This window comes from Chiloscyllium punctatum, chromosome 15, assembly GCF_047496795.1.
Source record: "Chiloscyllium punctatum isolate Juve2018m chromosome 15, sChiPun1.3, whole genome shotgun sequence".
In the NCBI taxonomy this organism is placed as follows: Eukaryota; Metazoa; Chordata; class Chondrichthyes; order Orectolobiformes; family Hemiscylliidae; genus Chiloscyllium; species Chiloscyllium punctatum.
Genome location: NC_092753.1, coordinates 33136105 through 33163094, shown reverse-complemented (window position 1 = coordinate 33163094; position 26990 = coordinate 33136105). Strand labels below are relative to the sequence as shown.

Below are 26990 nucleotides of genomic sequence, written 5' to 3'. Positions count from 1 at the left end.
AAGCGATGTGGAGGCTTTGTAGAGGTGAGAGATTTACTAGGAGTATAGGGTACATCCTATAAGAAGAGGCTGGAAAAACCTCTGGGGTGGTGGAGCCTGATGGGAGACTTGATAGACGTCTATAAAATTATGAGATGCAAGATAGGGTTGATAGTCAGAACCTTTTTCCCAGAGTTGAAATGTCTACTACCAGGGCACAAGCATATAAGGCAAGAGGGGGGAAGCTCGAAGGAGATGTGAGAGGCAAGTCTTTTTACACAGAGATTGATAGGACTTTGCAATGTGCTGTTAGGGATGATGCAGAATGCAGATAAGAGCTTTTAGAGGACTTTTAGATAAGCACATGAATATGAAAGAAATGGAGGAATATGGACCAAGAGCGGGCAGAAGGGATTAGTTTAATTTGGTATCATTTTCAGCACAACATCATGGATGGAAGGCTCCATTCCTCTGCTGTACAGTTCTGTATGCTACGTTTATTGCAACCCTGCAGTCATTTAATTCCTCCTTATTGGACACTAAGCTCTGAAATTCCTTCACTAGATATTTCTGTGGCTCTGTCTCTCTCACTTTCCTTACGATACTTTTAAAACCTACCTCTTTAATTGTGCATTTATTCATCTCCCCCAGGATCTATTTATTTGACTCACTTATTCTTTTCTGACAAAGCACCTTGAAATGTTTGGCCCCCTTTTGCAATGTTAAAATGTTGCTATAGAAATGCAAGTTATTGTTGTTCCTGAACAGCACAGTGGGCTGGGCCCCAGGTGATGATTCAGAATCAGAGGCAAGTCGAGGAAAATCTGGTTTAAGCAATGTATTTGGGATTTGGAATACATTGTGATAGGGCAGTGTTTGCAGATTCAATAGCCATGTTTGAAAGGGAATTACTTGAAAGAGCCTACAATCTGTAGGATATGGGAGGGAATGAGGAGTGGATCTTCAAAAGCATCAGCACTGATCTGACGAGCCAACAGTCCTGTTTGGTGCTGCCTTATTCAAACATTCTGCATTAAGTTCCGACAATAACTAGAAGAGCAAACAGCGCACAAGACTTTCTAACAAGAACAGAATTAGCTAAAATGGATTGTAACAGGTTTAAAGCTGTTTAAATAAGGTAGAGGAGTAACTGGCAGCAAATGAAAAACACTCATAGTAAAAGTAATGCAGTTACATTTCAATGAATGATCCTTTTAAGATCCTAACTCAGACCCATCTTCATTTTCTCTATTTCTCTAAGAACAGATTGTATTTAGTCTCTCTTCCAAATTTATGCCCTGTTTCTGCTGTAAATTGTAGTCTGGAATGGTCCAAATTGCCTGCACAATCTGGTTTGCAAATGATAGCAAGCATGCTGCCAAATTTCAGAAAGCAAAATGAATATTCTTCCAGACCTTTCTGTGAAGTGGTCTACCTCCACATTATGTAGGAGCAGGATTCATTGAAATTCCTTGTCCCTTTTTCTATATTGTATTATGACCCTTTGTTTTTACATTTCAGGTATTTTCATATTATTTTTATATTAAGATAAACATCATTTTTTCTCCCTCCAAAAATCATTGAATATCTATGTTTAAACAACAATTGATCAGGCACTGAAGCTGCTCAGTGTTTTATTTTAGAGTACTGCAATGTTACAGTTGTGATATATTTACAAATTCATTGTATTTAGCTCAAGTTTCTGTTGGTAAACCTACTCTATTTAGGACCATAGTTTACAGCCAAAGAATCCATTGTACTGTGTCTTTGTAAGCTAGTCCAAAACTAATTCATTGCATTGTTTTTTTTCTATGGCCCTGTTATGTTTTAAAATAGTTCTCCAATTTTCCTGTGTAATACATTAGTTTTTGTTTCCATCACTAACTGTGGAAAATGATCTATGTTTCAACACTTTCTATGCAGATTTCTCCTAAATTAAAGTTATGAGAGCGAGGAGAGTTGTTATTAACTCTGCATTGCTGCCTTGGAAAACAGTCCATTTAAATTCATAACCTTTAAATTCATAGCTTCATAATTATCTTAAACTCCTCTTGCCCTTCTCTGAACCAAAGAAAATGATCCTAGTAAACTCAAGAGTCTCCTCAAAAGAATATTCCAATTCTTGGCACCATCCTGGTGAAAATACATTGTATACTTTCTGCAGCTTTAATATCCTCCTTTTATAATAGTGCTCAAAAGTTCACACAGCGCTCTAATTGGCCTAACCAGTGTTTATTCGAAATGTTACCACTGCTTTAGTTTTCTACTGTATGTCACTGTTCAATTAACCCCAAGTTTAGCTGGATTTTAAGTGTATTTATCGACTTGTACTCACATTTCCAGGCTATCAGTTTTACGATAATGGTAAATATGGATTGTCAACTTTTATTTTCCCACTTCAGATTGCTACATTTGACATCAAAATATATTTTCTTTTAAAATCCAAATACTGACTGAAACTGGCTACTGTAGTCACCTGACCATAGATTGAGGCAAATCCAGGGGTCTTATGAGGAATAAATAAAGGCATCTGAAAGAAATAATGACAGTATATAAAGACTTGAGACAAGGCAATTCAATCAGACTCAAGAAATGTGTAAATCCCGTTTAATTTCTACTGGTATGAAAACTTCATATATTGGGAGAACAACTGTGGTCAGCAAAGTTTTGGAAAGAATTCTGAGGGATAGGATTTATGAGTATTTGGTAAAGCATAGTGTGATTAAAGGCAGTCAGTATGGCTTTGTGAGGGGCAGGTCATGCCTCACAAACCTTATTGAGTTCTTTGAAGAGGTGTCAAGACAGGTCGACGAAGGTCGAGCAGTGGATGTGGTGTATATGGATTTCAGCAAGGCATTTGATAAGGGTCCCCACGGTAGGCTCATTCATAAAGTCAGGAGGCATGGGATACAGGGAGATGTGGCTATCTGGAATCTGAATTGATTGGCTGACAGAAGGCAGAGGGTGATTGTAGATGGAAAGTATTCTGCCTGGAGGTCAGTGGTGAGTGGAGTCCCGCAGGGCTCTGTTCTTGGGCCTCTGCTCTTTGTAGTTTTTATAAATGACTTGGATGAGGAGGTTGAGGGGTGGGTTAGTAAATTTGCAGATGACACAAAGGTTGGAGGTGTCGTCGATAGTATAGAGGGCTACTGCAGGCTGCAGCACAACATAGACAGGATGCAGAGCTGGGCTAAGAAATGGCAGATGGAATTCAACCTGGATAAATGCGAAGTGATGCATTTTGGAAGGTCAAACTCAAATGCTGAATATAGGATGAAAGACAGGATTCTTGGCAGTGTGGAGGAACAGAGGGATCTGGGTGTGCAAGTACATAGATCCCTCAAAGTTGCCACCCAAGTGGATAAGGTTGTTAAGAAAGCAAATGGTGTTTTGGCTTTCATTAACAGCGGGATTAAGTTTAAGAGCTGTGAGGTTTTGCTGTAGCTCTACAAGTCCCTGGTGAGACCACACTTGGAATACTGTGTCCAGCTCTGGTTGCTCTACTATAGGAAAGATACAGAGGCTTTGGAGAGGGTGGAAAGAAGGTTTACCAGGATGCTGCCTAGACTGGAGGGCTTGTCTTATGAAGAAAGATTGAATAAGCTCAGACTTTTCTCTCTGGAGAGAAGGAGGAAGAGAGGAGACCTGATTGAGCTATACAAAATAATGAGTGGAATAGATTGAGTCGTTAGCCAGACTTTTCCCAGGGCAGGATTGACTAGTACAAGGAATCACAATTTGAAGATATTAGGAGGAAGGTATAAAGGAGACGTCAGAGGTAGGTTCTTTTCGCAGAGAGTTATGAATGCATGGAATGCGTTGCCAGCGGATGTGGTCATTGGGGACATTTAAGCGACTACTGGACATGCACATGCACATGGATGGCAGTGAGTTGAGGGGTGTGTAGGTTAAGTTATTATATTTTACATTAGAATTAAACCTCGGCACAACATCACGGGCCAAAGGGCCTGTTCTGTGCTGTACTTTTCTATGTTCTATGTCTATGTTCTATCTAACTCAGTTAGACAGCTTGGAAGTACATTGAAACTAAACCAGGGAATGCACGTGGAACTATATTTCAAGTAGCTGTTTAGTTGAATGGGAAAGAGAAGGAAAAATTAACTTGTGACAAGAGCTGGAACTCTCTCCCTTCCTTTGGTGACTAACCTTGGTGACAAAGAAAAATAGGGAAATATCAAATCGCTGAGAAATCAAATTGTTGCTTTGCAAGATGCTCTTATAATAAAAAAAACTGCAATAAGTTATTTTGTGTCTCTAAGATTTAAAAGCACAAAGATATTTACTTTTGATGTTTTCATAAAGCAGGATGAAAAATCACATGGAAAACTAAAAGCCCTGTGCTTATAAAAATGGAAACAAAGAGCCTGGGGCTTGGAGGTGAGGTTCCACCTGAATATTAGAAATTGCAAATAGATAAATTATATTAAAGTGGAAACAGAGGGTAGTGAACAGAGAAAAAAATAAAAACTGGTGTAGCAGAGATTTGAACTAGAATTTCAATAGCAAAATGGTGGAAAGAGAATTCCCACAATGGAGAGAATTTTTAAAAAGGGACAAAGATGTAGGACTGGGAATGGACAGAAGAAATGGAAAAAAGAGAGAGAGAAGAAATTCCAGGAAAGGGAAAAGGAGAGGGAGAGGCTGAAAACAAAAACAGGAAAAAGGTTCCAATGAGTCAGCTTGAACTGAGGAATGAGTGAAGAAGGGCTTATGCCCGAAACGTCGATTCTCCTGCTCCTCGGATGTGCCTGGCCTGCTGTATTTTTCCAGCACCACATTTTTCAACTGAGGAATGAGTGAACCAACCTAGCACAGACTTAAGGGCTGAGTTGTTCAGTTTTGCCTGCTTAGTTCCTAGTTTGATGAGGAAGAGGTAGATGCCTTCTTTTGAAAGGCTAGCACAGCATTTGAAGTGAAATGTTTAACAGTACACATCACTGTTGCAAAACAGGCTGACAGGGAGAAATCACCAAGTTTTTTTCCAGTTGCCTGAGGGAAATACCTGTTACTATCAAGTAGCAAATGAGGGTGTTTGAACATTTTAATCCGGCTTCATTGCCAAATCTTCCTGATGTCCAGCTTGTTTGGCAAATTTGACAACCTGGGAGTTTAAATGAGGTGATTGCAGTGTTAACAGGGTGCTTTTTAAACAATAATGGCCATCGCTTAGCAACTCGCCGCTTCTGAGAGAGTCTCACCACGTCGCTTGTGAAAGTATAAAAATGTCTTGAGCTGCTCCTGTTACCAAAATGGGCCTCACTGTACTTGTCAAGATTAGAGTGGTGCTGGAAAAGCACTGCAGGTCAGGCAGCATCTTAGAAGCAGGAAAATCGATGTTTCGGGCAGGAGCCCTTCATAAGGAATCCTGATGAAGGGGTCCTGCCTGAAATGTCAATTTTCTTGCTCCTCGAATGCTGCCTGACCTGCTGTGCTTTTCCAGCACCACTCCAATCTTGACTCTAATCTCCAGCATCTGCAGTCCTCACTTTTGCCTCACTGCACTTGTCGTCCAGTTCAGCCACACATTTGACCATAGCCCACATCACTTAGATGCTGATACAATTCCAATCCTGGCTTTCAGCTCAGGCGGTTTAGAGTTGCAGCTGGTATCATCTTCTTCTCTGGAGATGTTGCTGTGAAACTGAAGTCTTCAAATATTTCCTCTTTACCGGCAGGAATGGAGATGCAGTCAGAATGAGCTACAGTCTTAGTTGGAAAGAGAGAGAGAAGGAGAGAGAGAGGCAACCTTTCTTCACAGCTTTCCTTCTTCTGCTCAAAGCAATTGTTTGGGACTCAGAGACACACGCAGAGACGCGCACACACACTGACACACACATACTCTCTTGGTTTATCACAGGACCCCTCTCCAATTACCAGCTGAAGTTCAAAATCAACTTGGTCAGCTGTCTTAAGACAATCAAGGTCTTCTACCCATGCGGTATGTGTGGGACCTTTTAATGAATCATTCTTCCATGTTTGAATACTAATATCACCACTGATCTTTGGACAAGCAATTGAAAAACTGTTTATACACCTCCAGGAAGCAATTTAGATTCAAAACATGAACAGTGTTTCTTTTTATAGAGATACATCCAAACCTGCTGAACTTTTCCAGCACTTTTGTTCTCATTTCAGATTTCTATCATCCTCAATGTTTTATTTTCATTTGTCTGTAAAGGCTTTTGCAGAGAGAGTATCTGTGAATGCTTCATGATGTAAACATCTTGATGAATTGGCAGTATGCTGATTTTAACTTAAAAAACTATCTTTTTTAAAAAGGCCAAACAATTATTGTGGTGTGCGAGCTAAAGACTAATATTTGACATGAGCATGTCTTCCTGACACCATAAAGCTGAGTTTTTCCAAATGTCTTGAACATATATTATCAAACAACGTCTGAAAACAAAAGTATAAAATCATTTTTATCCTGAAGCTGGAATAGTCTTGAGACTCATAGCTGCACTGTGTTCAGTACATGCTATGGAAGCTTACTCATTTAAGATAAGCTGCACTTGTTTTCTTCATGCACATAACTTAATAAAAGATACAAAGTTAGCCCAAAAAGATAATAAAATGTTGGCTGTATTAGGAAAGCTTTATAATTAAAAATTTTGTGAACATGAGTTTGAAGATCTGTGGATGCCTGGATTTCTTTATAAAGAGGTTATCGAAAGAATGTTGGAACATTTTTGTTTCAACAAGATCTCTCTAGATAGTCACATGTCTTGTGATAAATGCCTGCTTATTTTGTGACTGTCATGCTCTTTGGATATTGCTTGGAGTATTTGTTCATCAGCCTGTGGAAGGAAAGAAGCTTCCCAGTTTAGTTCTCCTGTTTCTGGAAAATTCCTTGTTGTGGGTCTAGTGTGGCGCCTGTAGTCCTGGTCCAGATGCTGTCATGTATAAATCCTTTAAAAGAATCCATTGATACTGCCAGAAAGATTGCAGCTGTAAAGATCCCCTGTGACTACAGCTCGTGTTCAGTGACAACCATCAATGTCATAGATTCATAGAGATGTACAACATGGAAACAGACCCTTCAGTCCAACCTGTCCATGCTGACCAGATATCCCAACTCAATCTAGTCCCACCTGCCAGCACCCGGCCCATACCCATCCAAATGTTTTAAATGTTGCAATTGTACCAGCCTCCACCACTTCCTCCGGCAGCTCATTCCATACACGTACCACCCTCTGCGTGAAAAAGTTGCCCCATAGGTCTCTTTTATATCTTTCCCCTTTCACCCTAAACCTATGCCCTCTAGTTCTGGACTCCCTGACCCCAGGGAAAAGACTTTGTCTATTTATCCTATCTATGCCCCTCATAATTGTGTAAACCTCTACAAAGTCACCCCTCAGCCTCCGACACTCCAGAGAAAACAGCCCCAACCAATTTCAGCCTCTCCCCATAGCTGAAATCCTCCAACCCTGACAACATCCTTGTAAATCTTTTCTGAACCCTTTCAAGTTTCACAACATTTTTCCGATAGGAAGGAGACCAGAATTGCCCGCAATATTCCAACAGTGGCCTAACCAATGTCCTGTACAGCCCAACATGACCTCCCAACTCCTGTACTCAATTCGCTGACCAATAAAGGAAAGCACCTTCTTCACTATCCTTTCTACCTGCGACTCCACATTCAAGGAGCGATGAACCTGCACTCCAAGGTCTCTTTGTTCAGCAACACTCCCTAGGACTTTACCATTAAGCGTAGAAGTCCTGCTAAGATTTGCTTTCACAAAATGCAGCACCTCACATTTATCTAAATTAAACTACATCTGCCACTTTTCAGCCCATTGGCCCGTCTGGCCCAGATCCTGTTGTAATCTGATGTAACCCTCTTTGCTGTCCACTACACCTCCAATTTTGGTGTTATCAGCAAACTTACTAACTATACCGCTTATGCTCGCATCCAAGTCATTTATATAAATCATGAAAATTAGTGGACCCAGCACCGATCCTTGTGGCACTCCACTGGTCACAGGCCTCCAATCTGAAAAACAACCCTCCACCACCACCCTCTGTTTTCTGCCTTCAATCCAGTTCTGTATCCAAATGGCAAGTTCTCCCTGTATTCCATGAGATCTAACCTTGCTCACCAGTCTCCGATGGGGAACCTTGTTGAACGCCTTATTGAAGTCCATATAGATCACATCTACCACTTTGCCCTCATCGATCCTCTTTGTTACTTCTTCAAAAAACTCAATCAAGTTTGTGAGACATGGTTTCCCATGCACAAATCCATGTTGACTATCCCTAATCAGTTCTTACCTTTCCAAATACATGTATATCCTGTCCCTCCGGATTCCCTCCAACAACCTTCCCACTACTGATGTCAGGCTCACTGGTCTATAGTTCCCTAGCTTGTCCTTACCACCTTTCTTAAACAGTGGTACCACGTTCGCCAACCTCTTATTTTTAACTAAGTCATATTAGAAATCTAGGTTGTTTTGAAAGAGCTTACTTTCTCATCAAAATAAAATTTACTGTAAATGCTCTTACAACAGATTTGTCCAGTTGTCTGTTTATACAAAAACTGATGATGCTCAAGAGTGCCCATTTTCCTGCTGTCCAAACTTGTTATCCAGTTGGTTTTCAATTAGTTCTCTACATATCTGCCATTAAGGTATTAGCATCTCTTATAGGTGGATAGTATTGTTGCTATGGTGTGAATTTGCCTCCAAAGGGGTATTTTACCCAATCTGGCAATGTCTGTTCTCTGCTGCAATGTAAGAAACTGTGTATGGATATTTTGAATTAAAGAATCCAACAGACATTTATTAGAACAAAATATTGAGGATAAACATTACATTCCTCAGGCACTGCCCTAATTGGCAATCCAATCAAATTAATCAAAGCAAGTTTCTGCTATTTGTTCTGATTTGGCACCTTTATGGAGATATTTAAAATTTAGTTGGATTTTATAGGTTCAAAGACTTTATTGCATTGTTTAAAAGTTTTAAAAATTATGAATATTTAATTTGCTGTCAAACTGCTGGATCAACGGAATTTGTGTGTAGTCCTGTACAATTTTCTCAAAAGCCATTTCCAGTCACTAGAAATTAGATTACTCACAGGTAGTGGCTCAGATATTCATCAAAAACGCTCATTTTTGTGATGAATCCACTTCATCACATTGTACCAGCTTGTGACTCTCAAATGTATCAAGATGGACTGCAGCAGTTAACCCAGCTCCCTATCACCACATCAAGGGAAAGTAGGGGTGAGCAACAAATGCTGATCTCGCCAGTGATGCTCCTAGCCAAGAAAGCATTTAAAAAAGTGTTTTCTTAATTCAAATGGAGAAAAAGTACATTTCAAAACTTTGCTGATTATGCTGATCGATTGAAGCTCTTACATCTGTGATCTTGCCAATAAATTAATGTGTGGAAACTCGAAACATGAAATCACTTCAGTCATAGTGTGAGAATTTGATGCCTGCATCACCAATTGAGTCTAAATCAAAGCCCGCAGCCCACAGTGTTTTTGGAGAAACATTGCAAATATACAGCCTGAGTTATCCACCAAAATATGTGATATGATTGTGTACCATGCAGTACTTGAGAACTACAGAGCAGAGAACTACACCAAGTCTAGTAGTAAGATAATATTATTATGAAAGTTTGAAGATTTTCCCAATTATGCCAAAAGGTAGGAATAAGACCATAAGAAATAGGAAGAGGAGTAGCCCCTCTTGCCTGATCCACCATTCAACAGGATCTACCTCAGGGACAAACTTCTCTTTTCATGCCATTACACACATCAACTCCATATATTTCTCTATCTCCTCTGTAAGTACTTTCTAACCTCTACAAATCTCTGGGTAAAGAATTATAGATGTTCATCATCTTCTGGTAGAAGTCTTAAGTAAGTACACCTTTATTCTGTTAACTGTTTCCTAGTTTGAGATTTCCCAATGAATGGAAACATCTTCTCACCACATACTTGGTCAAACCCCTTCGAATTTTTTATGTTTCAACAGGACCACGCCTCATTAAGGTCTAATTTAGCCATTCTTGATAAGTCAACCCCTTCATTCCAGCAATCTGCCTGGCGAATCTTTTTTTGAACTGCCTCCAATGCAAGTATATCCCTTTATAAGATCATTTTTAAAAAATATGGGTATCAAAACTGTACATGGTACTCCACGGCAGCCTCAACAACATCCTGTAACCAGTTGTAACAAGACTTTCTTGCTTTGAAACGTCAACCCCATAGCAATTAAGGCCAAACATTGATAGGAAAGGCTTTAGATCAGATCCATTTTCAATGACTTTGAAAAGCAGACAAACTTGGAACTTCTGCTTGGGGAAGGTTGAACTAGAATATTAGATATGGCAAGTATTAGTCCAAAACATGCAATAAGATAGTGGTATTACAGTAAGCGTAGGTTCATTGATTGGAACTTTGTTCATCATAGAAGTTGAGATTATTTATATAAAAGCTGTAAATGCATTCCATTAACTATATTTAGAATTTCTTGAAACCTGCGCATTTAAAGCAGATTCAATCCCACATGAGGTCCCGATCGCCCAGACTTGAAGTTACTTGAGTAATTGATGCACAGCTAACAAATTGTTATCCTTTGCCAGTTCTACTGGTGCACCAATGACTGATTGTTCATTTTAGAATGAAAAATCTATCGGATTATCTTACATGCAACTGAGAAAATTGGGCCTGCAACCTTGCTGTAGGATATCTCTTCAATGTCCTTTGTCTGCCCGGCCTCTTGTCATAACAGCTCTTCAGCTATTGTTCAGCATTTTGTGACACTTTGATTTTAAACTGCAAATTATAGATTTCTGCCAAGACAGAATGTAACCAACTGTTCGGAGGTGACAATTATCTACAGCATTAACTTTGCCCCAGTTCAGATTCTTCACTAATGTATTTGGAAGGAAATGCAAGTGAAATGGAAATTAAGAGGGATTTGCAAACCTAAACAACATAAATGCAAGTTACATTAATATTGAAAATAAACTCATGGCAAATTTCAGCAATTTTCTATTGTTTTCTTTTTTACACTTAGCATAACAACCTTGCTATATTTCTCAAAGGACTATCAAAGTATTTGCATATTATTGTGATGTATTTTGATGAATCGTTAACGAGGTGCTTGCCATAGCAACACAGCAAGATGCAGAAATGTGTGTGCTTTCCAGAAGAAATAAAATCAGCACTAAAGTTATTTTAAAACGAGGGATTTAGTAACTACATTGTGAACAGCTATTTCAGATATCTATTCTCCATGAGAAAACTTGATCACAAATTATATATCCCCGAAACTTTTTAAATATTTTATTAAGTACACATAATTCTAAGAGGCGATTATATTAAAAAGCTTATTTCTTTTCTTGTATGTTACATTGTGATACAAAAATATATAAGGATCTGCTGTGCAAGTTCCTATCATTAGTAATGCGAAACTGGGATTCTCACATTGTTCAGTTTTGCCAATGTGCCAATTTTGGGTGCAGCTTGAAAAGGGGCCTCTAACCGAGAAAATGTGGACAAAAATTGAAAGAACAGTACCTTCAAATTTGTGAGATTCTCAAATTTTCAGATTAAGTTCCTCCTTCAACATTACTCGTGCTGAGCATTTAAGACCTACTTAATTCTGCTTCTTAAAAGCTGTTTTCCTTCTTCAAGCTACACCTACAAATAATAGGGCTGTATTTCCTCAACATTTTCACTAGGTGTCCATCTTTAATATGGCAGAAGTTATTTGATTTGGAATGGCTCAATGTAAGAAAGCTGGGTTCTGATTTAATTTGGGATTTACTGCTCAGCCCCATTCCTTTGGAAGGCCAATGTTGAGGAGGGTGCAGGACTGCACTGGTTCTTCCTGTTTTACTGACTGACAAAAGTCTGGCTACGAACAACATTGAAATCCAGATACTCTCTGATTAATGCATCTGTGACTTGGGTAGACACACACTATGGATAGAGTGACGAACTTCTCTGAATCGACCTTCTGTTAATGCCTGCAGGCATGTCTCAAGTGGCAGACTCACATTGTAAAAAGCTTTAGTTAGGTCTGTAAATAGTCTACATACGTCCTGATATGGTGCATGAGTCTATAGTACAATGCCAGTTATGGTTGACTCCAAGTGCCTATCTGGAATAAGCATGGCATTAAGCTGAAGACTAGAAGCAAACTCCAACAGACTATTGTCTTTACCCCGCTCTATATTGCACAGAATCCTGAGTTGGTGCTACTGCTGCCTTATGAGAATTCTGCAGTGGTCAGCTAAGATACCTATGGTCTGTAATAACAATTCACTAGCAGTTGAAAATCACAAACAACAATCAACAGCATTCAGAGCACCCTCTATAAAATTCAACTTCGGTCAGCAGATCATGCCTCCCCACTTGAATAAATACAGGATCATTGAACATATTTGATATGTGGAATTGACTTGGAGGTGGTCAGCACAAATGATGTATGGTTACTATAATAAAAGCGCATTACCAACTTCTGCATTGCTGAGCACTTGCAAAAGCACAGGAGCTGACTAGCCATGTGGAAACTGTAGTAAGATTAATTTGATGTAAAATCAATCAGCTAGATTTGCTGCCACCATCTTGTTTTAGGGAGATCTGTTTGGTCTGGTGTGGTAGAAGAAAACCACCAAGTAGTCTGACAAGAAGAGCCTCTCGTCTTAAATAATATGTAGTTTATTGCATAATAACAACTAGATACAAGTTATATTGGTGTGATAGACATTACAGACCATAACAAGGAGACCTCAATGTTACTCCTTCAAGATTCAAAGATGTCCTGTCAGAATCCTTTTGAAACATCATCATTGTAGGCATTACAACAAAGACTAACATTGAAACTTGGTTCAACAAGATTCAGTGCCAAAAGTACAACATCCAACATGCCCAGAGGAAGGCATTACTCCTGGAGCTATCCCAAACACCAACAAAGACATAATGAACTGTCTGTTCTGTGGACATTCAGGCCAATACCATTTTCAGTCTTCAGGCATCAGAGAACCCACAGAAGGCATTCATCTCTTGAATTCAAAAAAAGAGGAGTCTACCACAATGACAGTCGCTGAGATGAGGGACCCCTGAACAATCCTCAATCTGGATCGACATGTCAAGGCATTCATGAAAGTAATCTTCAGAGTTTCTTATTAAGGACAACTGCTGAGAAATGTAATTGAAAGTTCATGTCTCTTAATATTGAAATGATAACACTCCCATTACACTAGACACATTTGGTTCAGGTTTGTGTCAGATTGGTCAGGATTTACTTTGCACAACTGCAAAATAATATGCTTAACATATGGAGCATGGATCTGTCAGCATGGATTGTGGGTTGCTCATAGGCAAACATTGATCATTCAATTTCTCTAACAGCAATTGGTGACAAGAGAAGTGTTTCAAAGTTAAAGTCATGAAAGGATTGGACACTCTGGCAGGAGGAAACATATTTCCACTGATGGGGGAGTGCCGAATCAGAGGACACAACTTAAAAATACGGGGTAGACCATTTAGGACAGAGATGAGGAGAAACTACTTCACCCAGAGAGTGGTGGCTGTATGGAATGCTCTGCCCCAGAGGGCAGTGGAGGCCCAGTCTCTGGATTCATTTAAGAAAGAATTGGATAGAGCTCTTAAAGATAGTGGAGTCAAGGGTTATGGAGATAAGGCTGGAACTGGATACTGATTGGGAATGATCAGCCATGATCATATTGAATGGCGGTGCAGGCTCGAAGGGCTGAATGGCCTACTCCTGCATCTATTGTCTATTGTCTTATCATACAAACTTCTTGTTTTATGCATTGGTTGGTAATGATTGAATTTTTAATTTATTCCTCCTGACCAAAAATCAAGAAAATGATTTATAACAATTAGTTTTACACCCATTCTGATTATGCTATCAACTGAAGTCAATAATGAGAATATCGGGTAGAGTGTGAAACTGACATCGCACCCTATTTTGTGGGTTCTTTTGCCCAGAAAGTTAGTTAACACCACCCCCACCCCCACCACCCCCAATGTAGCTCTTAAATTTAAGTTCAGGACAATTTATCACAGGGTGTTAGTATAGTTTTCCTGTGTATATACCCTTATATTGTGGAGATTTTATTTTGTATTTGTATTTGTCATAATTCCCATTGGTTATGTACTTGTGGTTTAGGGTGTTGGGTTTCTGAAGAATGGAGGAGGGGAGGAGGCCAAGGTTTGCGGGGATTAAACTTGCCTGGTAAAACATATATTGGGAATGAAAGGGTATGATATTTAGCGTTATAATGCAGGAAGGGGAATATGTATTCATTATTTCTAAAGACGGTGAAAACATAGTCCGTATTACAGAATTGGGAAGTTGTCTGTTCTCTTGATCACCACTTATTCTGAAACATTCATGACCTAAAATCCCTCAATCAAAAACAGTTCTTCTTCTCTGGTTCTTCCAATGACTTCTATCTTCATTGTTCCCCACTTACAAACCCTGGTCCCCTTGACCCTTATTCTTCTCCTTTCCCCCAAATTCCATTTCTCAGATTCGTGTTCTTCTTCCCCCAAACTGCAGCAGTCTTGCAGCCATCAGAAATATTCATCCCATTGACTTGAGTTGATTGATATGTTCCATACTGCCACCTAGTTCCTAAAGGATTCCTTTTATAGTAATGAAGGAAATTATTTTTGAAAGTGTTTCACTTCTGCAGGCCAGCATATAATTCAATTTAATAGAATGAGTTCACCCAATGAGCTAACAATATCTTTAGCCTTCTTTACCATTTTTTCATGTGATAACACTATTCTACCCAGTTAAAACTGCACAATGGGCTTACTAAAATTATGGGTTTCTTCCTCTGAGTTTCAGTATCCAATTATTTGAATTATCTTAGGAGTTTATCTGCAAATTCAAAATGATCAGAACTATCCATTTTCACCTCATCATAGTGTGCCTGCATATTAAAGAATCCCTCTCTGTGGGACAAGCAGTCAACTTGTTCTCTTGGCAGTAATCCATTAGAATCCCTCCTCAGTGACTGTTGCCAATAATGGTTTGGAGGTGCCGGTGTTGGACTGGGGTGGTCAAAGTTAAAAATCAGATAAAAACAATGACTACAGATGCTGGAAACCAGATTCTGGATTAGTGGCGCTGGAAGAGCACTGTAGTTCAGGCAGCATCCAAGGAGCAATAAAATCGACGTTTCGGGCAAAAGCCCTTCATCAGGAATATAGGCAGAGAGCTTGAAGCGTGGAGAGATAAGCTAGAGGAGGGTGGGGGTGGGGAGAAAGTAGCATAGAGTACAATAGGTGAGTGGGGGAGGGGATGAAGGTGATAGGTCGGGGGTGGGGGGAGGGTGGAGTGGATAGGTGGAAAAGAAGATAGGCAGGTAGGACAAGTCATGGGGACAGTGCTGAGCTGGAAGTTTGGAACTGGGGTGAGGTGGGGGAAGGGGAAATGAGGAAACTGTTGAAGTCCACATTGATGCCCTGGGGTTGAAGTGTTCCGAGGCGGAAGATGAGGCGTTCTTCCTCCAGGCGTCTGGTGGTGAGGGTGCGGCAGTGAAGGACGCCCAGGACTTCCATGTCCTCGGCAGAGTGGGAGGGGGAGTTGAAATGTTGGGCCACAGGGCAGTTTGGTTGATTGGTGCGGGTGTCCCAGAGATGTTCCCTAAAGCGCTCTGCTAGTTAAAAATCACACAACACCAGGTTATACTCCAACAAGTTTGTTTGGAAGCACTAGCTTTTGAAGCGCTGCTTCTTCATCAGGTGGTTGTGGAAAATAAGATCATACTCACAGAATTTATAGCCAAAGGAGTCCAGCGTCACAGAGATGTGATACAGTAAACAATCTTAGGTTAAAGATTTCATCTTTTATAATGGGATATGCAGGTTTCTGTTCTTTGTTATGTAAATCCCACAACCTTTTGTTCACTTCATTACACTTCAGATAGCTCAGCTTTTTAAACAATAGGTATAAAGTCTGTCTGTGTCCCAGTGCTACATCAGATTGACTCTGTATAGTTTTACAAAGTTTTACATGGATTCATGCAGCAAAATAAAACGTAATTCTGCAAAAAACAAATTAATCCCATAAATTTATATGTGTGCACTTGTAGGAGTGACAGATTATATGTGTCTGTGTGTGAGAGAGTGTGTATGATGGGGTGTGTGTGTCAGTGTGAGTGCATATGAGAGAGAGAGAGCTTGTTTATGAGGGGGGAGGATCTGTATGGGTGTGTGATACGTAGGTGTGTGTGTGTGTATGTGTGTGTGTGTGTGTGTGTGTGTGTGTGTGTGTGACACACAGAGTGTGTATAATGTAGTGGGGTCACCTGTAGTGTGATATGAACCCAAGGTCCTGGTTGAGGCCATCCCCATGGGTACCAAACTTTGCTATCAGCTTCTGCTCAGCCACTCTGCATTATTGTTTGTCCTGAAGTCCACCTTGGAGGACAGTCACCTGAAGGTACAAGGCCAAATGTCCTGGACCGGTGAAGTGTTCCTGGACTGGGAGGGAACACTCCTGCCTGGTGATTGTTATGCAGTGTCCATTCATCTGTTTTGTTGCGTCTGCTCGGTTTCCCCAATGTCCCATGCCTCAGGGCATCCTTGTCTGCAGCGTATGAGATAGACCACGTTGGCTGAGTGACATGAGTACCTGCCATGTACATGGTGGGAGGTGTCCCCATGTGTAATGGTGTTACCCATGTTGATACTCTGACATGTCTTGCAGCTGTTGCTGTGCAGAGTTTTACGATGTTGTTCTGAAGGCTGGGCAGCTTGCTACTAATCATGATTTATTAAAGGTTTGGTGGTTGTTTAAAGGCGAGAAGAGGAAGTACTGGGAAGGTCTTGGCGAGATGCTTATTCTCATCGATAATGTGTTGCAGGCTTAGAAGAACATGGCGTAGTAAATGATACATGTAAACTATTAGCAAATACTAACTGCCTGAAATGTACTTCCTTTTTATATGCGTAACAGCTCCAGAATGTTGTCATTCAAAGCTTTTAACATATATTTTTACTTACAGTAAGCCCTGATTTAGATGACATTGTATCTGCCATTCTCTGATTATGATTTAAGTTTAATGTAATTGGGTAGAGTGGTGAACATGACAAATGCTGTGACTAGCTCATAATTGGAGAGGACCAAATATAACCTTCAAGATTGCTTCAACAGCATTTGAAAAAATATTGATGTATGATTTAATAATCTCATCTACATTGCTAAGCAACAAAATAAGCATTAGGCCAGTCTTTAAATTAACTTAATAAGAAAACATAAATTCCAGGTCTTTGTAGTCTGTCAAAAAAAGCAAGATCTTATGTAAATGAAAACTTTAAAATCACAGACTTTGTCAACAGTTATGGATTGAACAAACTAATATGAATTCTTCAATCTCTGTGTTTTGTATTTGATTTGACTTGATTTATTGATATTTACATGATCCTACATGACAGTTATGTGACAAACCACCAGCTTGGCAAGCAAACCAACAGCCGTATGACAGTCCATCGTAGAAGATGGCAGCTCTATTTAAAAAGGACCTTCCTTACAGTAACCCAGATTTTTAGACCAAGCAACTTCTTTTTGACAAGTTCTGAATCTGTAGGCATTGGTCTAGCTTCCGTGGAGTGGTATACAACTTGTCTCCACTTTTTTAAAATTCTCAATCTGCTCATATATCTGTGTCAAAGTGTGTAAAGTTTTTACCTCCGCTTGATGAGCATATTGAATGTCTTCAATTCACCTTTTTTGGATGTCTTCCTGGAGAACTAGACATTTTCACACCCTCAGTTGTGATTCTAGAGGATTTACATATCATTATCTCTGTCACTGGTAATTCCTGTCTAGAAGACAAAGTTTGAAATATTGCTCTTGAGGTTTTGTTGACTCATCATCTGGCATCAAAGTTAAATCTGCCATATCAATTTGTTCAATAGAATATTTTGCTATCTGAATAACTACAATTAGATCTTTCTCAGAGAGGTAAAGTGGATTGTACTGCTTATTCTTGTGGTTTTTTTTGTATTTGCTTTTCTGGCAAGTTCTATGATGATAGAAATGGATAACATTGCCACCATTCCTGCATTGTCATTTCTTTCCTTTTGAAAGTTTGGAACAATGTTGTTATACCGACACAGGTAATGTTAATAGATTCTTCCTGCTCTTTGGATTCTGTCATGAGTCTAGAAATCCCAATGAAATCTTCTACTGGTTGTCATTTGTTTCATTAGTTAACAGGAGTTTATTACCAGACCAGTTGCTCCCTGAGAACTCACTTCTGTTACCTCAAGAATGTTGAGGTTACGTGTTGCAAAATTCTGGAAATCTGCCATAGCAACAGAAAAAGCTTGAAATCCTCCGTGGAGGCAATATCTGTGGAGAGTTAACATGCCTGATCTATGGTTGATTGTCTAATCACCAATCTTAAAGATTTCTTTTTCTCTACAGGTTCTACTTGAACTCTGAGTACATCCAACATTTAGTTTTGCTTTTATCTCTGTCTCTCTATCTATATTTCCTTATTTAAGACTCTCCTTAAATACCTCTCCTTTTCTTCCAACCTAACCTCTCCTTATGTGATTTAGTATCTTATTTGTTTTTATAATGCTTTTGCAGAGTGCCTTGCGGTCCTGTCCAACATCAAGGACATTATATAAGTTGTTGCTGTTTTGTCCTACAGTTTTTAAAATGAAATGTAAAAACTCCTTCCTCACCAATCTTCAACAGGTTGCTGTATTACATCCCTTAATCCTCTATCTTTTTCAATTATTGGTCTCTCACAAAATAAGTTACAGAGACAGACTTAACAACATTTCTTTCATTGGTCTTTGTTCCTTTGAGATTACACGGGGGCTGTGTACAGCACATTGGGGATTCTAAGGCTGTGCTTTATTGTTGTTTTATGATTTTCATGAATTTGTTGACATTAATGTCACTGAGATATTTAATGTTGCGTAATATCTGCATGATGTTTCTTGGCACTGTGAATGAAATTACAACATAGAATGAAATGACTATTACTAAGATCATAAAATCATTCAGCACAGAAGGATATTTGCCAAATTGTGCCTGTGCAAGTTCTTTAAAAAAAAACTGTTCAATTACTCCCCTTCTCTGCTCTTCCCCATGGATCTTATGCCTGCCCGTATTCCCATAACGGGATTTCTCTGCTGACTTCAGTTGCTGTGTGGGAGCGTCTTGGACAAATAACAAAAAATAAAGTAAATGTAAAATAAATACTGCTACGCAAATATATGGATATTGGGCAGAATTTTGAATTGTCCATGGGGATGAGGGTAGTCAATAGCAAATTTTGGAAGCAGCATATTTGGGTGACGTATCAGCCTTCCAATGCCTCAGGACATTTGCAGTTTTCAAAGGGAGGGAAAAGGCACAGGGAGCAGGCAATTCCACATTTCTTCAACTACATTTGCTGTTAAGCCTGTTGCAGAGTTAAAGACCTGGCCTGAGACAGAGAGAAACAGACTTTCAAAGATGAGAATGGGAAAAGCAAATAGCTTGGCGCATTATGCACGGAAGTGAGGGCCCCAACAAGAAACTGTTATTTACTTCTGTTGGAAGAAAAATAGTCAAAAATAGATGCTAATATAATGACACAAAGTTGCCATCATTTGAGCAGAATGCATTCAGCAGCTAACAAGTGAGTCTTTGGACAGTTTTATGGACTGTCCAAATTGAGCATGCTAATTTTCTGTTTTCCTGTCTGTTTCATTTCACAAGAAAAAGACAAAGACCAGTCATGGTGACCAGCTGCCTCTGAAAGCCATCATAATTATCATCGGAGCTGATCTGATTGTTGGACAAATCAGATTTGCGGACTGAAATCAACCTTGATAGATCAAACAACATGATGCTGTAGACTTGGGCTTAACAATAAAACAAAGTTATTACACTGAGATAAAATAAAATAAACAAGCTGTTTATATATTTCATAATTTGAAATATTTTGAAACAAACAGTAAAAATACAATTGCATATATCCTAGCATAATCATTTTATAATGCTCAAAACTCAGAGAGAGTTCCCTTCTCTGTCACATCTTTGGGATTGATTTAACTGTTTCTTCCAATTCCCAGGTCTGAGAGTTTGATAGCTTCATTCTTGAATATTCACACAACAGAGCGTAGGCCTTTTCAGTGTCTAAATGCCCCTTTAATATTCTAACCAACCACTTCTGGTCTGGAATTTTCAAATTAAAATCCCTACATTTTGGTAATCTATTTCCTAACTTTTCCTAACTAATTCCTTTCACTAAGAGAAACAGTTTGATATATCTATCTTCATCCAGACTTTAGTAAGTTGAGCAAAGTATTTTCCAAGCTATGGTTTTCTTCCCTAAACAAAGAAAGTCAATTCCCAACTCTTCTAACTGAAAGCAGTGATCTTCAATGTTTACCCTGTCCACTCATAAAATTCTCTCAAGCAAACAAATTTGCATTATCGCTCCTGGAACTCTTCCTCTCACACTGGTTAGAAAAGTAATAGTTTCATAAATATTGAGCAGTTAAAAATTAAACTGGTGCATACGCACAGATCAAAACCCATATGCCACTATTTCAAAATCCAACCTCGAAGAAAATGACATTAAAATATAGATAAATCACACACTTCATGTTACTCGATTGAAAACTATCTTCTGCTATAGGCAATGTAGAAAGCTATTAATTGGGCACCAAACCTGACTCCAGACCAATTCTGACATTTGCATTTTAAAATTGTGTTATTGATTTGAATGCACCGTATGGTTAGAAGTGGGCTGTCATTGGGTTCCCCACCCTGGATTTAAAGTTCAGCTCAGTGTTGCCTATCTGCATTGTTTAGGTCTTTAATATTTCAGCAATGAGTTCAGATTTGTTGAGACCAAAACTTGTAGTTTATGAATATAAAGTTTTAAGTGTGGAGATTATACAGTATATTTATTTTCTCCTCAGAAATTTGAAATTGTTAAGATTTCAAGCCTAGGCTGAAATGGACAAGAGCTAACAAAATTAGATAATTCATAGAATAGAATTATAAAGGAGTATCGCACAAGGGGAGGATTCTATTTATCAGGTGTACACAAATGCTTATAAATTTATCATCCAATTTTTGAACAATGGTTTAACATCTGTATTCCTTCATTTCTCTGCCACCATCTCTTGACATAAGAAGGATTGGACGATGTTGTCCAGAGGCTTTGTAACTTTTATCCTTAATTCCCTCAGCATCCTAAATTTGGTTTCCCAAATTACACAAATAGCCTTACTTTTAATGCATCTGAAATCAAATGTGTAGCTTAATTAAAATATCAATTATGAAGCACTTTTCTCCTTTGTATAGGGTCAGCATCAATGTACACAATTCAGTCATGGCTTGGATGGAGAGCAGAGCACTTTCAACCTGTTCTTAAAATGTGTCTTAAAGTCTATTTCACATCAATGTGACTGTATTTCCTGTTTCTCACAGTATCCATCCTGACCATCTTTCTCTGCATAAATGTTTAATTTTGTGTTACAGTTTCATGTTCTGTGCCCAGAAATAAACATGCAAACTATATCTTTCACCATTTAATTTACTAAAAAATCCAAGTGTCTGGGGTGGAATGTCAGTGTGATAATCTTCACCGATGACAACAAGTGCTTGCATTTTTAAAGCACCATCAGCCTAGCCTGAAGTTCATCACAGAGTGACAACAAATGAAATGAAATTTGAAGGCAAGCTCCATGAAGAGATGTTGAAACAGATGCTGAGAGTTTGATCAAAGATACAGGTTTTAAAGAATATGTAAATGAGTAAAGGAAAAGAGAGCATGCAGAATCTTACCAGGCTCTGAGTGATATGGGCTATGGTGAGCTATGTGGCAGAATGGGAAAATGGTCATCTCAACTTTGGGATCATCTTGCTGCAACTTCCTCACTTTGCTCAAGTGGTGTGACAGAGACCAGCAAGTTCCCAATTCACCCCCTTTATTGGTTATTTAACAGCCTGTTAACTCTCCGCTGGTTGTGATCTTACCAAACTCACTGTATCAACTGCCTGAGTGAAGGCTATCCCCCTGGACTGGACTAAGGCCTGCTGACAGGTGTGACAAGCTTCCTTGGCTTTGTGTCTGTGCTATAGGGCACAGACATATGTGTCTGGTATCTCCAGCTGAGGCAGAAAGCACAAAAAAGGCAAGGCAGGGATGCTGTGAGAAGCCAGATGGACTCTGGGAAAACTCAACATGGAATCCAGAGTGAGTACTTGGCAGGTACAACATGCTGCTTCCTCCGAAAAGATCTCCATTTTGGGCACAGGCACCAACATCCCAGGCATGCTCCATGGGCACCAGCCTTAAGCACAGACATTGGCATCCTCTCAGGACCAGCCTCTAAGAACCCATGGCACCTTTCCAATTCACTCACAGGATGTTTCCGCACTTTAATGCTGCCCTGGTAATTCTCATTGTAATGCTGACATTGTGTGCTCAGGGACACACGCAGCCAGTTCATGAACTGAAGCAGCCTGTATCTCTGAGCTCTTCACTCACTGACACAGTGCTCACTCATTCAGAGTCCATCTAGGTTCTCACAGCATTCCTGCCTTGCCTTTTTATTTGTGCTTTCTGCCTCAGCTGGAGATACCAGACACATATGACAGCTGTGCCCTTTAGCACAGACACAAAGCAAAGGAAGCTTCTCACAGCTGTCAGCAGGCCTCAGGCCAGTCCAGGGGGATAGCCTTCACTCAGGCCATCCTGGGTCAGTAAGAGTAGGCATGCCTCTGATACCAGTCCAGACCTTGCTTTTTACAATATATATTAATGATATAGAAGATGGTATTAGTAACACCATTAGCAAATTTGCTGATGATACTAAGCTGGGTGGCAGGGTGAAATGTGAGGAGGATGTTAGAAGATTACAGGGTGACCTGGACAGGTTAAGTGAGTGGTCAGATGCATGGCAGATGCAGTTTAATGTGGATAAATGTATGTTTATCCACTTTGGCAAGAACAGGAAGGCAGATTACTACCTAAATGGAATCAATTTAGGTAAAGGGGCAGTACAGAGAGATCTGGGTGTTCTTATACACCAGTCAATGAAGATAAGCTTGCAGGTATAGCAGATAGTGAAGAAGGCTAATAGCATGCTGGCCTTCATAACAAGAGGGATTGAGTATAGAAGCAAAGAGGTTCTTCTGCAGCTGTACAGGGCCCTGGTGAGACCACACCTGGAGTACTGTGTGCAGTTCTGGTCTCCAAATTTGAGGAAAGACATTCTGGCTATTGAGGGAGTGCAGCGTAGGTTCACAAGGTCAATTCCTGGAATGGCGGGATAACCTTACGCTGAAAGACTGGAGCGACTGGGCTTGTATACCCTTGGGTTTAGAAGACTGAGAGGGGATCTGATTGAGACATATAAGATTATTAAAGGATTGGACACTCTGGAGGCAGGAAATATGTTTCTACTGATGGGTGAGTGCCAAACCAGAGGACACAACTTAAAAATATGGGGTAGACCATTTAGGACAGAGATGAGGAGAAACTTCTTCACCCAGAGAGTGGTGGTTGTGTGGAATGCTCTTCCCCAGAGGGCAGTGGAGGCCCAGTCTCTGGATTTATTTAAGAAAGAGTTGGATAGTGGAATCAAGGGTTATGGAGATAAGGCAGGAACAGGATACTGATTAAGGATGATCAGCCATGATCATATTGAATGGTGGTGCAGGCTCGAAGGGCAGAATGGCCTACTCCTGCACCTATTGTCTATTGTCTATTGTCTATTGCTCAGGGCAGTCAGAATCAGAAACCTCTGCTTATGAGGAGCTAAATGATGGGCAGGCATACCACACCACTCGGCATTACTTCTTCTGCCCTATTGTAGATGGTTTTGCTGCTGGAATGAGAGAAAGGCAATGAGTGTCAAGGAGCAGAGAGAAGGTGGAGGGCATTGACCTTTTTCCTACAGTGCTGGGCATTCCTTCAGATGGCAGAGACTGCTTCAACATGCCTGGAAACTTCAGGCCTCGTTGGCATGGTCTGATGCCATAATATCCTGTGTTGGTGTTGAAGGAAAACAATGACCCTACCTCTACAACATCCCAGTCCAGCAAGAACCCTAGGACCTAGTCCATAAAGTAGAATGCTGACTTTTCCTGGTATGCTGTGGCTGGGACAGATGTCACGAATCGTGCAGGGCAGCCCTGGGCTGACTGAGCTTACCTAAATGGACGATATGGCACCAGTTCCAGGGATGCCAGTCAATTCCGGGACCTTAGTGAGTGGCGCGTTGCTCTTGGAACAACATGTGTTAAGATCATGCTGAAATACAGCATTGTTCTCACCATGAGGCCTCAATGGCAGGTTTGGTGAGATACAGCAGGAAAACACCCATTCAATCTTTTGGTAAGGGTCACTTCACCAATCTTAACACTACTCACACATAACCAACAGATGGAATGCTTCAATCAGAAAGACAATGAAGTTTAAACAGAAAATTGTCTTAAGGCCTTGCAACAGAAAGAATGCCACCATTGATGGAATTATTCAAAATGGAGATATGTGAGCCAGGATTGGAGATCGTGCAGTGGTCTTGGTGGGTTGTAGAGCTGGATGCTATTATTGAGATGGACATGTGGAAAGTGAGGTGGCACAGTGGCTCAGTGGTTAGCACTGCTACCTCATAGTGCCAGGCACCTTGGTTCAATTCCAGCCTCAGGTGACTGTGTAGAGTTTTCACATTCTCCCCTGCTTTGGTTTCCTCCCACAGTCCAAAAATGTGCAGGATTAATGGATTGACCATGCTAAATTGCCTATAACATCCAGGGATGCACAGGCTAGGTGGACTAAACATGGGAAATGCAGGGTTATGTGGATAAAGTAGGGTGGTGGATCTGAATGGAAAGCTCTTTGGAAGGTCAAGTGGTCTGCTTCTACACTGTAGGGATTCTAGGAAGATCATGGAGTGAGTTGAATTTAAGGATTAATTGGAATTGCTGCAAGATAGGATAGGCAGTAAAGTTTTTGATGATTTCAAGTTAATGGTGCATCATGCTGTATGCACTAAAGAATTTATACTCAAGCAGGTAATGTTACATATGGTGAGCTGTGACTCTGGGCATGAGGAGGAAAAGCCCCATTTAGATGACTGACACAAGGTCTACTACAGACCCAATATTTCTGATTTTAAGTAAGATTGACTTCAAATTAAATTAGTTACATATTCATCATACTTGCTTTGTGCCCGGGTCCTTCGGCTACTACTCAATAATAGATGTGAAAAGGCTGACAGCTCCCCTGAGATGTATGTTTACGATAGTCACTTATATTAGCTCACAGAAGAAGACTGCATAAAGGACCTGCACCTCGATCACTTGTGGACAAAACAACCAACCACAACATACAGGGAGTGCAAGCTAGAATGAGTAAGTTTAATGACAAACCGTGATCAGTCATTTTCAAGTTTAATTATCAAACGTGACAAACTCCTCATGGCATAATTAGAATTACCTTCATCACATATATTGAATGCATTAAATATTCAATTTTAATAGCTTTAAAGATTCTAAGATCACATCATGAGCTGAGCATTGCTTATAACCTACTGGAACTGCACATATTGAATTGAATTGAATTGAATTGAATTTATTGTCACGTGTACTGAGGCACAGTGAAAAGCTTTGTCTTGCGAGTATCTGTCTGAATCAAAGCAAGATGATGGTGTCTCTTTTCTCACCCAGTTTCCTGGATTGTATGGTTCCTCATGGCTTCCTTTGGAATAGTAGTTAGATTTGTCAACCTTACGGATCCTTTCCTGGGATGGCGGAACTCATCTGATCATAACCATCCTCACAACTACTACGCTCTGTTTTTCTCACCACTGATCTTTGCCATAATTTTTGGGAACGTACTGGTGTGCCTGGCAGTGCTGAGAGAAAAGTCTTTGCAAACGACGACCAACTATCTCGTTGTCAGCTTGGCGGTAGCAGACCTGCTCGTAGCAATCCTGGTGATGCCTTGGGTTGTGTACCTTGAGGTAAGGCCATTATTTGAAGTTTTGATTCACCTATCTATTACTGCACCACATTTGTGATTTTCAAACAATAGCTGATGTTAATATTTTGATTCATAGTTTGGAAGATTTAATTTTAATGACACAGAAGTATACTTAAGTAGACAATTGGTCTGATGGACCTCACCTATTTATTCAGTGCAGCTTACTATAAAGCACTCTGGAACTTGCAACATTTTAATTTGGCCCACTTTTAAACCATGCATATTAAAACTTCAAGCAACTAACAATTTCAAAGTTATTTACTTTCCATTTGAATGAAATGCTGTATAATAAATAACCCCTTTTGTTTTATGCAGATATAATATTCCTGCATGAAGTATTGGACATTTAAAACATTTCAATATTTGAAATATCATATTTAAAATCATCAAACTCATGAATCAGAATGATATCAGAATAGATTTGAAATTCCATCTCAGTTGAAGTTCTGGGAGTCACCTTGACTTTACTGTTTACCTCTGTCTATCTTCTATTATAGCAATCCAATCAATAGAATTGTGTAGAATGGAAGGATTGCTACATGTACATAGTGGTGAACATGATGGTGAATTGGTAACACTCCCTCTAATCTATCTTGAAGTCAGATTGCTGTGGATTCAATTCTCACTTCAGGGACTTTGACACATACGTTTAGTTGACACTTCAGGGTATTATCAAGAAAGCAAAGTAGGGTTGAAGGTGTCATTTTTGAGTGAGATATTAAACTAAGGGTGCCCATCTTTCTTCTCAAATGAATGTTAATGATTGCATGGCACTATTTGAAGCACCAAAATTAATTACTGCCTAGTGTCTTGGTCAATAGTTAACTCTCTCTAACACAATTAAACAGACAATCTCATTGATATTAGTTTATTGCTATTTGTATGACCTTTGTTGTGCTGATGCATTTTCTACATAAAATTATGGCTTCAACAGTGCCATTGCTGTAAACATTTTCTGCTGTTCTGGGGTCAAGCAAT

The 26990-nt window shown here is 39.8% G+C and overlaps 1 protein-coding gene across 1 annotated transcript in view; it reads left to right on the top strand.

Annotated features, from left to right (window-relative positions):
- Positions 1–26990, top strand: part of drd3 (dopamine receptor D3) — a 69876-nt gene that overhangs the window by 10316 nt on the left and 32570 nt on the right. The window contains exon 3 of the mRNA XM_072584915.1: positions 25697–25992. Coding sequence (XP_072441016.1) covers positions 25720–25992 — 273 coding nt within the window. The 5' untranslated portion in view covers positions 25697–25719. The remainder of the gene's footprint in view (positions 1–25696; positions 25993–26990) is intronic.